Source organism: Leguminivora glycinivorella, chromosome 4 (assembly GCF_023078275.1).
Source record: "Leguminivora glycinivorella isolate SPB_JAAS2020 chromosome 4, LegGlyc_1.1, whole genome shotgun sequence".
Lineage (NCBI taxonomy): Eukaryota > Metazoa > Arthropoda > Insecta > Lepidoptera > Tortricidae > Leguminivora > Leguminivora glycinivorella.
This window is the reverse complement of record NC_062974.1, coordinates 4,349,514-4,365,535: the sequence shown is the minus strand read 5'-3', so window position 1 is coordinate 4,365,535 and position 16,022 is coordinate 4,349,514. Positions and strand designations below refer to the sequence as shown.

General features: G+C 39.6%; 1 protein-coding gene across 1 annotated transcript; it reads right to left on the bottom strand.

Annotated features, from left to right (window-relative positions):
• Window positions 1-684: 684 nt before the first annotated feature.
• Window positions 685-5,159, bottom strand: LOC125225879. Its single transcript, XM_048129759.1, has 2 exons — window positions 4,185-5,159; window positions 685-808 (listed from the first exon to the last, which is right to left on the bottom strand). Exons 1-2 carry the CDS (start codon window positions 5,012-5,014, stop codon window positions 796-798), a joined length of 843 nt encoding a protein of 280 aa, XP_047985716.1. The 5' UTR covers window positions 5,015-5,159; the 3' UTR covers window positions 685-795.
• Between the last annotated feature and the right edge of the window lie 10,863 nt (window positions 5,160-16,022).

The following is a 16,022-nucleotide window of genomic DNA, read 5'->3' as shown; positions in this document are numbered from 1 at the left end:
AGTTCGGTTAAACGTGTTAATAGTTAACGAGGACCAAATCGAAGTGCGGGATCGGTTCGGATTTTATTTAAGCGAATCGGTTGTAAAACGGTCGTTTAGTAGTTTAACTCTTTAGGCTTCAGTTTACTTGAATAATTAAAGCTTTCATAAAGGGGTAGGCAGAGTATATGAACTAATAAGTTTCAGTGCCACTCTTGGCAAAAAGGGGTTGAAAGAAATACAAATTGTGACATTGCAGTGACAGGTTGCCAGCCTCTCGCCTACGCCACAATTTAACCCATATCCCACAGTCGACTTCTACGACACCCACGGGAAGAAAGGGGGTGGTGAAATTCTTAACCCGTCACCACACGGGGATCACACGGGGACAGTCAAGGCAGATTAAAGATAATCAGATGATATTAAAGAAATTGTTGGTATTATAAAAATAACCTGCCCAATCCCACTTGAGCTTGGCTGCCTGGCAGATGCATCCAGACAGATGGGCCAAAATAGCGACCGAATGGGCATCACCAATTACCCGAGGCCGAGGTAGGCCAAAAATGAGATGGCGGAAAGACCTGGGGCCCGTTTCTCGAAAGGTACAAGCCTTGTATTACAAGTGCGCGAACTGTCAAATCGTATGGGTTGTCATGGAAACACACTATTGTAATATATAAGTGAGGTGTTTGCAAGTATTTAAGTGAAACAACCGGCTCTGAGAGATGCTCGTTTATTACTAATAATGGTAAGTACAGGTAGTCGCGTCTGTGTGCGTGTGCACGCACACATGTAATACACCACATTTCTCCACCACTAATTGTAAGACCTGCCAAATAAATAAACAATACATCAGTAGGTACTTAATACTAAATCTAACTCTTATAACTAATTTTTTTATCTCTGGGCCTTAAATTTGGTCTAGTAACTTTAGGATGTGGCGGTTGCAACTGCGCGTCGGCGCTGCCGGCGGGGGCAGGCGCCTCCTCCGCGGCAGGTGCAGCCGCGTCCTCCGCGACCTCCGCGGACGGCGCGGGCGACCCCTCGTCCTCCCCAGAGAGCCACGTGTCGTACTCCTCCGCCTCATCGTTCACTACATCCTGCGGCTGTACGTCCGCCTGTACGGGACTCTCGGCCCGGTGGGAAGGGGGCGGAGGGGGCGCGCACGCCGCGGGGGGTGCGGGGGCCACCGAAATTTCCGGTGGCGCAACCGGTGGTGACCACGGGTCCTCATTATCATCTCTAACATTGTCGTTTGCATTAATGTCATCAAATTTATTACCAGTAAACTTGAGAATTTGATCTATATGGCGTCTACATACAGTATTTTTAGCATGCACGTAAATCAGAAACATTCGGTTGCCAATTTTATTTTTAATAGTGCCTAAAATCAAAATCTCTTTTTTTTCAGCAAACCATTTGACCCATACCTGATCTCCGACAGTAAATTTTCTACAATCGTTTTTATCGCTTTTATCGACATTACTATCTATGGTTACATTAACATCTGGTATTACAAGATCTAACCTTGACCTCAAATTACGGCCCATCATTAAACTCGCTGGAGTTTGACCTGTCGCACAATGAGGAGTATTACGGTATTCGAATAATAACCCCATTAGTTTTTCCTCGACTTTTGACTTGTCCACGTTAACTATGCACTTAATCATCTTTTTACACGTCTTCACCGAGTTCTCTGCCTGGCCGTTACTGGCCGGATGATAAACTGGAGAAGTGACGTAACGAATGCCATTCATTGTACAGAATAAATTAAACTCGGCTGAATTAATTTTAATGTCATTGTCGGACACAATGACATTCGGTACGCCATATCTAGAAAATATTTCCTTAAGTTTACATATCAGCGCTCGAGTGGTAGTACCTTTGTCCATTAATAAACATTCCAACCATTTACTGTATGCGTCTATGACAATTAAGTAAACCTTCTGATGAATAGACATGTAATCGATGTGCACCCGGTACCACGCAGAGGGGGGACGCGGCCAGGGCGCGGGAGCGGCGCGGGGCGGCGCGGCGCGCACGGCCACGCACGCGGCGCACGAGCCGATCCAGCGCTCGATATCACTATCAATGTTAGGCCACCACATTTTACCGCGCGCGACGCTTTTCGTCTTAACAATACCTAAATGACCGGTGTGCAGTTCGCGTAACAGCTGCTCTCTAAATACAGTCGGAATAACCACCCGGTGGCCGCGAAAGAGTATACCTCCATCTATTTGTAAGTCAGCCTTGCACCTAAAATAAGGTAAAATAAATGCACAACTAATCTTTCGCGGCCATCCGAGACACATATATTTAAAAACCTTTTTTAGTGTTGGATCATCTCCGGTAGCTTGCCTTATTTTATCAGCTGTCACGGGAGTCACACTTTCGTCTAAAAAATTTAAATAAGCTACATCGTCGTGGTCGTCATAATTTTCATCATTGTCCATGATTGGCAAGGGCGCACGAGAAAAATAATCAGCTACGAGATTATTTGCGCTACTTATATACTGTACCTTATAATTATACGCCGATAAAATAATAGCGTAGCGTTGAAGCCGGGATGCAGTCATGACAGGAATGCCACTACTTTTGCCGAAAATGGACAACAAGGGTCTATGGTCCGTTTTTAAAATGAACGGATCTTGCCTACCATACAGGTACTGGTGGAACTTTTTCACACCAAAAATTATTGCCGCAGCCTCTTTCTGAAGTTGACTGTAGTTCCTCTCGCTAGCGTTGAGCGAGCGCGAGGCGAACGCGACTGGACGCTCAGTGCCGGTCGCCGGGTCCCTCTGTGCCAGCAGGGCACCTAACCCGCCCGGGCCTGCGTCCACACTCAGCACCGGCTGAGCCTCAGGGTCGAAGTGAGCCAGCACGCGCTCTGAGCCTAGCTCCCTTTTTACAGCCTGGAACGCCTCCTCTTGTGAACGTCCCCACTCCCACTTCGCCTCCGCGCGGGTAGCTCATGCAAAGGACTTAACATGTTCGATGCGTTAGGTATGAAGCTGCGGTAATAATTAACGAGTCCTAAAAAACTCTTTATCTCCGAAACATTAGTGGGTCTAGGTGCGTTATGAATAGCTTCCACCTTATTTTTAGACGTTTGTAAACCGCTTTTATTAATCACGTAACCTAAATAAGTTACATTACTAGCTAAGAAAACACATTTTTCCTTCTGTAATTTTAAACCCGCATCGCTAAACCTAGTTAAAACCTCTCGTAATCGCGCCAAATGAACCTCGTTCGTCGGTCCCGTTACACAAACGTCGTCCAACCAACAGCTGACTCCCTCGATACCTACCAACAACGACTCCATTGCACGTTGAAAGATAGCAGGGCCGTTGGCAAGTCCATATACTAACCTAGTATATTTATACAGGCCTTTCGTCGTGCTAATGGTCGTAAGCGCCTGCGAGCTATCAGACAAAACGAACTGATTGTACGCGTTACTAAGGTCTAATTTCGTGTAACTTTCACCACCGCCTAGTTTAGCGAAAACTTCCTCAATACGGGGCATCGGGTACTTATCGATAACCATGTCTTTATTTAACGTGACCGAGAAATCTCCTGCAATTTTGACCTTGCCATTTTCCTTCAAAACAGGAACGATAGGTGTTGCATATTCTGAAAAATTAACCGGTACGAGTATACCTAAATCTACCAGGCGGTCTATTTCGTCCTCTACCCGCTTTTTAAGCGCGAACGGAACCGGCCGCGGTTTGAAATACTTAGGTTTTACGTTCTCTTTCAATTGCAAGTGAACTTTGAACTTATTAAATTTGCCCAACCCCCCTTCGAATAAACTACTAAATTGATCTAGCAATTTGGTCACCTCGCTCGAGCTCTGATTAATGTTTACATCAGTAATTAATTTGTTGTCTACAGTAAATGACAAATTAAATTTTGCCATAAAATCACGCCCTAGTAATGGCGGCCCGCCATTTTTTACAACGTAGATTTTTAACAGTCGTTCCTTCGACATAAAATTTAATTTTGCAACGAAAAATCCTACAGGCGTAATTTTATGATAATTGTATAGACACATTTTTAAATCACTTTTGTACAGCGACACATTAGGAAACATGTTCTTATATAATTCGTCATTAATAACGGTAGCACCGGAGCCCGAGTCCAGTTCCATGTTTAACTCAAGGTCGTTAACGGACACTTTAAGAAGTATTGGCTTATAAGCAACGTACCTTAAGCTAAAAAGTTGACATTCCTTGCAATTGTCACAGTCTCCACCTTCCGACGTCGAAAATTCTGCCACTTCCACGTTATTTACACGGCACTTAGACTGTTTCTTTGAAGTACACACTTTCTTGAGGTGTCCCTTTTCACCACACAGCTGACACCGGTAGGATTTGTATCGGCACCTACTCTCGTCGTGGCTCCTCATACCGCACACCGAGCAGGTCCTCGCGACGGGATCCCGGCGGCCGGCGGACGGCTGCGCGCCCGCCCGGTACACCGGCTCCTGCTTCACGGCCACGGCCACCGCGTCAGCGCGCGCCTTCTGCGCACACTCCGTCTGCTGCGCCAGCTCCATCGCCTTCGCCAGCGTGAGCGTGGAGACGTCCTGTTCGAAGAGTCGCTCGCGCTCCTTGCCGGCTCGTAGCCCCAGCACGAACTTGTCCAGTAACAGCATGTCCAGCGAGTTTCCAAACTCGCAGTGTACGGCGAGTCCTCTGATCCTGGCCGCCCACTTCTCGACACTCTCCCCTACGTCACGTGTTGCCTCGTAAAATTTGGCTTTGTCGGCGAAGGTACACCTCCTCGGAGTAAAATGACCGTCGAGCACCTTCAGCAACTTGTCGTACCCGGCATCCTCCACCTTGGTTGGGTACACCAGGTTCTTCAATAGCCGGTATGTATCGTCATGCAGATGTGTCAGTAGCACTGCCTGTTTCATATCATCTTTAATACTATTTAAAACGATGAACTGCTTCAAACGACTACTGAAAATTTCCCATTCTTGGGTATTATGATCGAAATGGCTCAAATTTCCGATAAAGGTAGTGGTAGTCATTTTAAATACACACGCGGGTATAGCACGGATCGTCGCCAGTGAGGTGTTTGCAAGTATTTAAGTGAAACAACCGGCTCTGAGAGATGCTCGTTTATTACTAATAATGGTAAGTACAGGTAGTCGCGTCTGTGTGCGTGTGCACGCACACATGTAATACACCACAATAAGGCTTGTACCTTTCGAGAAACGGGCCCCGGACTGATTTTCTGGCGATTGGCGGGAGCATGCACACAGCCGTGACGAGTGGCGGAAAACAGGGGAAGCCTTTACCCAGAAGTGGGACACATTAAAGGCTATCAAAAATTGCCATAATCAGAAGAGCAAGGTGCAATATTGGTCTCGTAAGACTCTATTTAATGTGGCTCTGTACGTATGCGTGAATAAGTTTTGTGTAAGCATTTAGTTTTATTTATTTACTTTAAACTTTATTGCAGAAATTATCAATATAAAGTACAAATGGCGGACTTAACGCCTTACGGCATTCTCTACCAGTCAACCATTGGGCAAAACAGAGATAGTTTGATGCACAAGATTATAAAGCCAGTATGAGATTGTAATGATTAAATACAAGTCGATGATACTATTATAAAATAAACATACACAGATACAATAAATAACACACACACATAGTTTTGTGTAAGTATTGTATTTTTAATGTGTAAGTATTTTATCTTGGATCGTCTCATTATTTTTCGTCAATTCATTCTTCATTCGTCACTACTTATCATCAGTCTGATTAGCCGAAATGACAATCATTGACGTCAATCGAAACGCAGTCTGGCTCTGTTGCGCCAATACGGAACATCGATAGAGATAGCTAACTAAATACGATAACGATATTGTAAGCATTTGTGCATTTGGCTACGTAGGTATCCTGTATTCTTTATCGTCTTTAGACGTGCAGCTTAATTCCTCTAAAATAAATATTTGATAAATCTCGTCTGTGGGGCATTCGTAACTAATCCATTTTTTCCATTATTACACTATGATGTTGAGTTCTACAGGTATCCACTGAACACGCCTACCATATATAACCGGTGGACACTCTATTTAATAATTCAAACATGGAAAAAATGGACCAGTTACAATTGGCCCCCAGTCGAGATTTGCCCCGCTATACCTTAAACTTATTTAAAAAGCCCTGACAAAACACCAAGAAAATTCTAAAGTCAGAATCGCTAACTAAACAAATGAATTACTAACACAAAGAGTAACAGTGTCGATGCAAATTAGCTGTCGTCCTGACGATGGTTATTCAACGATTCACAAGCACGATATCGGGAAACGGGCTCTATAATCTATATAGACCAGTATAGTGGATAACCCACTTTAAAATAGGCATTGAAAGATGACCGAACACTGACTTACCAATGAGCCTACTGGAATGGGTAGGTAATAGTTATTTGTTGTTTAACGGCACGTGCCAATATTGATACCCCAGCAAGCGAAAGATTCCAATATTGAACCGCGAGCGTAGCGACTGGTTCAAGGCACGTAGGTTAAACAAACTTTACTACCGAGTGAAACACACAATTTTTCACCACACCAACACGAAATAAATACCGACTATAAAAAATTCGGACACGAGAACTACGGACGTTTGGTGCAACTCACCCTTATTCATTGAGGTCAAATATGACTGGAATTACGTCAACGTTAAATACAAAAGGTTTTCTAAACATTCAGACAGCTGACTTGCATTGCAAACAAAGGCTACGCAAAGAAGATAAAACCGAAGATTGATCACCCCTGGAATCTACTTAACGACGCAGCTATTTGATTAAGTAGAGTTTTACCTTTTTTAACGCCGGCGAGGAGTAATAATGGTTTAAAACTCGATTACCGTTGAAGTTCGAAGAAATAATCGCGATTTGTCTTACTACCCCGAACAGGTCAGTAATCCGATAAAACAACAGTGTATTTTCATAGAAATTGAAACACCGAAAGCTGCAACCAGGCCGTCTTCACTCTACCGTGAGGTCACAGCGGGCAAGTTTTTTTTTACAGAAATCAAGAAGCGTCCTGCTGACGTAGCTGGTGACTTCCTCGCAAAACGTATCAGCTTTGTTATATAGCGAGGAAATGCCGCCAGCATCCTTATACAATATTTTGATGTCCTATTTTAAATTTAAGCTAGCTATTAAGTTTTATGCTTAGTTTTAGTTTCCATATATAAATGTGTTAGGGTGCATTGGGGTAACTTCGAAGCACAGAAATGCTCGGGTACATCATTTCGAAAGGGGAATCGTGATATGATGGAAATATTGGTTATTTTTGTGTCTTTCGAAATTAGACCACTTTTGAAACTACCCCAATATACCCTTAATGTAAATAAATAAATATAATGGTCTTATAATTTTTCAATAATCTAATCAGGTAGGTACACGGTTCTTCTGTAGCGAACAAAATGTCAATACCACTGTCGCACTTATATGAAAAAGTGATAGAAATACACACAGCGTTTCGTTGTCGCAGCGCAAGCACCTGTCAACTTGGCTAGGCTTGTAGGCTTTCGAGATTTTCAGAAAGATTTCATTTCTTGAAGCCATATTCTGCAATTATTTGAACGTCACGATTAATTTATCAATAACAATTTGTATCAACAATTTACAAAAACATGACTTACGCTCCTCATAGTTAATTGTAACTTCGGCGGTCATCCATCATTTTTCATGCTCGGGTTACATCTCAGGCAAATTGCCTTGAAAGGGTACCTAGTTGTAAGGAGGACAATACTGTCGCGGGCGAGTCTTGATCGATGTTTACTGCGGAGTCATGAAGCTAATTGTGTGTGACGACACGACTGCTTAACGAATTTATACCATGGCCCCGTACAGTCAACAATACAGACAAAGTGTCAAAAATATGTGTCCAGAACTTTATTGCATGTATACATTAAGGTGGGTACACATATTTGTGGAACTTTGTATTCACAGCTGTGTTGTTGAATGTACATAAGTAGCTAGGATAAGTCGCCAACATTCTGTAACTAACGAAATGCAACCGGTGATTTGAGTTTAGTTTCAAGTGAACCGGAAACAATTTTTTTTAATGTATATTGACGTGATATCATGATATTAAAATAAAGAAGCATTTCATTTGTTCTTATAAAAAATAAAAACACGCAAAAATATTTGGGGACAATAAGATTTCCGCCACTGTCTTGCTGCGAAACAGCACCATCTAGTTTTAAGCCTAAATGATACATTCAGGGGTACGCTTTTCTGTATGGGCTTTGTCTGTCCCAGTCCCAGTATTATATGGTCCTTGATCGAAAACTTTCCAACGCGTAAGCATCTTCATATTAACGTGGGATGCTTGGTCGGCTAGAGCCAATTCCGCGTCGATAGGTTTGGGGAAACGCTAACACGGAAGAGGGATTCGGTGGGATCACCCAGGAGTCCCAGGACCCATCAGGTATCGCTGGATGGATAGGGTGGCGGTGGATCTGTGTCAGCTGCATGTCAGTGACTGGAAAAATACTGTGCAAGATCGGGACAGGTGCGTGCTCTCATTTCAGAGGCCAGGATTTACTTCGAATCACTTAGTTAAAATAATCGGTTAGTTTAGTTAAATAGATGGAGCGATTGGTCACTTTTCTACAAGCCCAGGACCTTGTCAACTGTATCTGTAGCTTACGATCGTTGTGTGTCAAGGATGTTGTGTTGTTTGATAACGACGAACCATCCGCTCTGTATGCCGGCGTAGGTAATTTTTTTTTTTAAGTTTTTCGCTTTGACATAAAATGTAATGCACGTTCGATTTTAGACCCAATAAATTTCGCGCCCTAGGCTATGTATAACCATTTCAAAAAAGAAGTACTTAAACTCCGAAAAAAAGAAATGGACAATGGGTATATTTAGTCGTTAAGCTGTCGTCACGGATCCGTGGACTGTAAACAGCTGCTTCAGGTCACGTCAATTCGGCCGATATTAAAACGCTGCTTGATCGATAGTTCCATAAGAATAGTGCTTTTGAGACTTGTACACGAGTATAGGTCACTATACTGCCAAATGAGGCATGTTTTGTAGACTTTGAATCAACAACGTAGGGTTTGATTTGGAATTATAATAAATGTTTTGTACACGGTGAAAGTTCGGTATTAAAAAAGAGATTTTTTTTGTTATATCGCTTCACAAGTTTGATAGTGTATTTCAGCTCTAGATTTTTTTTAAACTATGAAATAGGATTATGTCGGCTTTGTACGGCGTTCTTTATTTTTTTTTTTGTTCCCTAAAATATTATGCCCTTTTTGTAGAAAATATATATTATTCCACCTCAGTTCTTATTTTCTAATCAAAAAATCTTTACTTATTATAACGACTTTAAAAGTCATCTTTTCTCAAAGCTACTAAATGAAGAAAAATGCTTCATTATATTCGTTCAATTTCCCAGAAAGATAAAATGAAAAATACCTAATTACTCGAAAAGTAAAACAAATACTTAAAACCTCTAAGTCGCTGAAGAAGCGTAACCCTGGATCGCAAATAAGAAAAAAACTGAAAAAGGGATTTCATGACATAATCACTGAAAACAGTGAAAACCTAAAGGCGAAATAGGGGCTTACATCTGAATAAAGTAATTTAGCGCGAGACAAAGACGGCATTCGGCCACGATAAATCTTGTGGAAGGAGTAGCAAGGCGCAGTGTACTAGTTCCTACAGCAGAAGAAAAATGTACTCACACTGATGCGACTTTCAATAAAATATTAATATAACCCTATATCTGGAAATCCGACCTCATATAAACCGGCAACTTTCAAATCAAGGGTGAACAGGCATCTTCTGGGCGAGCTCACTCCATCGTAGGCCACGTCTTTGCCTTTGGCGTCTGTGGCCAGAGTAGGTAAACCCATTTATAATAAATAATAATGAAAAAATTCTAGATGTTAAACTTTCGTGTGAGACATATTCAAACATTTAATCAATATACGGTTGTACAACTTTCACGTTATTGGATCGCAACTGTTGCGACATGTTTCGAGTCATTTAGGAGACCCGTTCTCAGGCATGAGTGCTCACGGCGGCTAAACTGTGTGCACGGAGCGATATAATGACGTACAACCGTATTTTGATTAAATATTACCAAATACTGATAATGGTTTATTCTAGTAGATAACTTTATAAAGCATAAAATTCTAACTTTAGCTAGTATGTACATTATGGAAGCGGCCATGTTTGTCAGAAATAACGCAAACTTATTTCCCTTACAAAAAATCACCTCAAATAGACGGAACAGAATTCAGTACCTTTTACCAATTTCAAATCTAGCTATGTATAGAAACGGCCCCCATTATAGATGCGCTACCATAGCCAACAAGCTACCTCAACAGTTATTGCAGGAAAAAAACATCAAAGTATTTAAAAGTAATTTAAAGAAACTTCTCCAAAACAAATGTTACTATACAATCGAAGAATATTTAAATGACGACACTTTGCCAAATTGATTTTGAAGGACATAACGATTATTTAATTTTAATTTCAATTATTTATTATTTACTATTATACCTACTTTGTACTAAATTATTGACTACCTATTATTTTAAAATTTTATGATCACAAATTATATTTATATTTTGTCAGTAACTGTCAATTATAAAAATTATTATTCAATTATCATCTCCATGTATAGAATTATATTGAGACTAATTTTACTTTACTTTACTTTTAGTTCACTAAGTAGTCCTTAAGATTATTGCCATGCCCTAACAGGGTATCATGTACCTACCTTATAATATTTGAATACCATCCTATGTAAAATGAACATGATTGCAATAAAGAATGATATGATACGATAACACCGTGAGATAATTGATGAATTCCGGACAGAAATTGCTGTGAAGGAAGACGCAGAAATTGTTGACTTACTCTTAAGTCCTCAAACTATAATTATTCCTTATTTTGAATATAACTCCTTCAATTTCATTTTTGACTTCACCGATAATTTCATCGTTAAAATAAATGAAAATTATCTTGCTTATGATTTCCGATCCTCCCTTTCTTCCTTCCACTTTTCATTCATTTAAAAACCAATCGCTTAACCACAAGAAAGAAGGCTCATCAAGTTTAGTCGTCAGACCCATTCTAAATTCCAACGTGTGTAAATTAAAAATTGAAGTATGACAATGAAGCAAAATAATATTTTTCTAAGCTGTGCTGTACCTAATGTAAATGCCTACTGTACTTTAATGTACTGCGCCTCAACTCGGTGACTTTGAGTTTCCTTTACAGGAAGTTTTATTTGCATTCAAACGACGGGAATTGAAATATTACTGGCTAAATGTTTCCTCCAATCTTCAGCGGATTGACAAATACGTAGGCTAGAGAATAAACGGTCACGGCCATCTGTTTTAATAGCTTGAGGACTTACTTAGAAGTTTTGTTTCATAAGAAATTTTGAATTCTTATAGCTCGATTTGATTTGAATATACATATATACATATATATATTTGTATAACCTCGATCTTGTTAAAACAAGTGTATTAGACTTACTGAACCTGTGAGCTTCAACTTAGGCTCTGTCTTTACTTTCCATCAGGTGTAATGAGGGCCAAACCACAGTATAATAAAGAGCACTATCGTACAGTATGACCACTCCCGCTTCCCGCTGAAAGTCCTCCAACACCTCTGGTGTTTCGGGTGTCCATGGGCGGCGGTGATCGCTTACCATCAGGCGACCGCCCACCCCCTCTCGGTTACCTGACAGTTACCACCTGTCAAAAACGCGAACAATCGACCTGTCATATCTCACTCATACAAGCATGGTACGCGTTTACTTACACGAGCTTAGAATGTGTGCTAGGAACGCGCCTCTTTCATATATTTCATCGCCAGTTTTTACTTAAATATCGTATTAAAATTTCGTTTTCTTTTAATTTCGAAAATTGCGTGGTTTTTTTTCTTTCATAGGGATTTCTTCTAAATGTTCTTTTTTATTTGCTTTTAAAGTTATGGTTATGTAGGTTTTGAAGCTGCTCGTAATTTAAACAGTTCACTAGTTTCAGTTAAGAGTGTTTACGTTTTCTGCGACAACATCAACTGTTTACACAGTGATGCTTTTATGGTTCTTCCATACCAATTTTTGCATCCCAGAAGACAGAACCTGCTTTTTTTCCCGAACCCTAAAATCCCAATAGTATAAATCCCCAGTCAAAATAGTCCCACGAGACTATACCCGTATTAAAAAATCAACAAAATAGTCACAAACGCAACGCTGCATTGCCGTGGCAATGCAGCGTTGCGTTTGTGCGTTGCGTACTAACATAAGACTATGTCATGCTTGTGTAGTAGTAAAAAATCCAAAAGTTTACCCTCAATCCTTTCATAAACGTTAAGAGGGCTTTCGTGTTAAAAATAGTGAAATCGCAACCGAGCGCTCGATCATACCGTGTGTGGTATCAAATTAAAGGGCTTTGCGAGTAGTTTATAAATATATATCACATTATAGGACTTTTTCTACTTGGTCTAACAAAATATGAGAAAATGTACAAAAGTGGTAATAATTGTACCGGTGAAGGCTCGTTTTCAAAAAATTGGCAAAAATCAATAATAGCAATTTATAATCACTAAGGCATAACAGCAATTTAAGTAAACGTTGCAGATTAATTTAGTACAAAACTTACTTCGATGTGATGTAGATTTTCAAAGAAATTGTCACTTAATTTTAGGTAATTTCTGAAAAAAATTGAATTCGCCTTAGGCTAGTTTACTCTTTTTCAAAAACTTAAAATAAAAATCTAGTCTGAAATGATTGTGGTACAGGATATACGAATTATAAATTTACCCGTTTTAATATTCAAAATTGTCCAAATTTTACAAATAAGATCGACTGATTCAGCTCTATACGTGCGTTTTTCTAAACGTGCATTAGAGAAAAATTCATAATTAATTTAGTGAGTTAGTTTTCAAAAATCCAGTCTTATAAAAATCAAGATAATAAGATGCTCTAACTGGAACTTGAATTAAATAAATCTATTGGATTACGGAAAGTGTAGTATTTCACCGACTAAAACTATCAATTTTACATTCTTTTGACGTTTTTTTTGAAAGCAGCCTTAACCACGTAGCCCCTCGGGGCTATTCTGACCTTTTAAACTGCAGTCATAATGTCATTTCCGATACCTGCAAAGCCTTTGGGATCGAGTTAAGCCCCGGCTGTCACGATGCCGTTGCGTTATCGAGGAGACGGGTCAGTTTTTATTTTTAGCAGGCAATTTAGTGAAATATATGTACAGGGGATTTTGGAAGCGTGGTTGACACTTAAGCTTAACTTTTACAAAATTGCAATGAAATACATAGATGGTCGTTCTTTTGGCCGGTAATTTCATTTTCCCCTCACTAGCTCGGAAACACGTGTTTTTTCCTTTAATACCAGAGGGTAAAAACGCGTTTTATCCACTAGTGGGTAAAGTAATTTGACCTTGAATAAAGTCACATTAACTGCTTTAAAATTGATAAAAGTAGGTGAATCTAGTAATAAAGATGATTTACCACCTGCGGAACTACTGGAAGCAGCGACAAACGCATTTTTTGCGTTGTAGTTTCCTCGCTGTAGTGAGGGGAAAAGATTTTTGTTACACTCGGGTGCAAATGTATTTTACTTCTCGTGTGTTAAAAAACTCGCAAGTTCAGGATTCTATTCTCGAACCACTCGCTTCGCTTGTGGTTCAACTATAGAATCCTTTCACTCGCTCGTTTTTCAATTCCACACTCGGCGTTAAAATACGACTTTGCCCCCTTGTATAACAAATAACTATTTCATTTTCATTTCTTTATTTGCTGTAATAAGATAAAAGTATCATGCAAAATTGGCTTATACAGTAAAATAAACTTTGATCATGCATAATCATGAAAATGAAATCCAGAATAACCTAAATTGACAAAAGGCTGAATAAAATAAAAGGCTGAGTAAATGTAATGCAAGAACTATACATTTGTTTATGATAATTGTCGCCTAAAAGATATAATTAGTACATCCTTTGTAATGTTAATGTTTCACATAGAAAAGAAGACAAAATTTTATGAGGATCTCTCCTAAATCAAGGATGTGAAACTGTAATAAATTTCCAATATTAATTCACTGCAAGCTTACGTGTTGTACTCTACACGACGTGAACATCATTTAAACTGCTAAGCACCTGAACTCAAAGAAATAAAGTCCACCAACAATACGTTTGTACAAGTACATCGACAAGCCCCAAATTCCCTAAATCCCTACAATACAGTAGTATTACTTCTCAATATTTGGGGCCAGGCACATAAGCCACAATTACTAGTGTGATCCTTATGGACCGCGAGCCAGGCGCAAAATATCGTCAGTAGTCCCGTTCAAAGTCAAAGTCAAAATATTCTGTATTCAAATAGGCTTACAATAAGCACTTTTAAATTGTCAACAATGTACAATATTTATCTTATTCTAAATATCAGAGCAATTTAGTGGTTCAATAAACAGTATTGTTGTAAAACTACATTGAATTAATAAAATTATATCAATCTACATTGTATAAAAAATACTAGTCTAAAAACTTCTAGAATAAATTCTAAATGTGAAAAAAATTATTATATAAAAATACATTGAAATTTTATCAATATCATTAATAAAAAAAATAAAAAATCTTTATTTTAGACCAAAGTCCATACAGTGAGCAAATACATTTTTAAAAAAACTTATCCTAATTATAATTCTAATTAAAGTGCCTTGGTAACAGCCACATACACTCAGTTATATGTGTAGGTCGCCACCACCGAGTGCATTCTAGTCCAGTGTATGAGGAGCTGACTATGACCTACATAATTAGGTAATTGTTTTCAGCAACACTCACGTTCTTTGCGATACTTCGTATGGTATCAGCTGATGGTTTTTCTACCGCAATACATCTCCTAATCTAAATTCTCATATGACAAAGTATAAAACGGGTCCGGTCCACGAGGATTTATTATGCATCATCTTCCTTGCGTTATCACGGCATTTGCCACGGATCGTGGGAGCCTGGGGTCCGCTTTGACGACTAATCCCAAGATTTGTTGTAGGCACTAGTTTTTACGAAAGCGACTGCCACTGACCTTCCAACCCGAAGGGTAAACTATTAGAGATTGGAATTAGTCCGGTTTCCTCACAACGTTTTCCTTCACCGAAAAGCGACTGGCAAATATCAAATGACATTTTGCACATCAATTTCGAAAAACACATTGGTGCGAGCCGGGGTTCGAACCCGCGACCTCCGGAACGAAAGTCGCACGTACTTACCGCTAGGCTACCAGCGCCTTATTATTATCATCATTTTAAATATCACCCGGGAGACGAAGTTATGGAAACAGCAGGCTCGGGGACTATCAGAGGCGGGACCAGTTGCGAACGAAATAAGACGCTCAAATGGAACGTCAATGGAAAGATTTATTGCCGATGTGTTATGAAAGTTGATCGTGGTGTGATTATCGTGTAATGAAACTTAAGTACTTGTATACGAGTATAACGCTTCAAGGGCCTATTTAAGATTTAAGACACTAAAATAGTACATTACGATACAAGTGCGTAAAAAAGGAAGTTTGAAGCGAGTGGCGATAAATTAGAACGCGACCGAAGGGAGTGTTTTAAATCGACTTGAGTTACGAATTTCCATTTCGCACGTCTATCGTACGACGTTTTTCAGTACAGATGGCCCTCCGAAATTTGACCTGACATATAATGAACCACTTCTTGCACTAGTGCGTAAAAAAAACACCATCTGTACTAAAAAAAATATTTACTTAGTCCCTAGTAAGTAGTTCATGTAAGAATAAAGAAATATGTTTCGTAAAAGTCAGCAAGCAAGCACACAAGCCACTTGATGGGAAGCGGTCATAGTTGCCAGAATTCATTAAGCGTTCTCGACTTCTTAGAACCCTTCTACATTTCAGCAGATTTTCTTTATCTCCATTTTTCCAATCAACCATATCATACCCTCTTTTGCTTTACCGACGTACAGATGATTTAGATTTAGATTTATTTATTTCATAATATAAAATTACAT

Excerpts from the sequence above, each read along its gene's own strand:
- LOC125225879 (XM_048129759.1), bottom strand. The coding sequence starts at position 5,014 with ATGACTACCACTACCTTTATCGGAAATTTGAGCCATTTCGATCATAAT.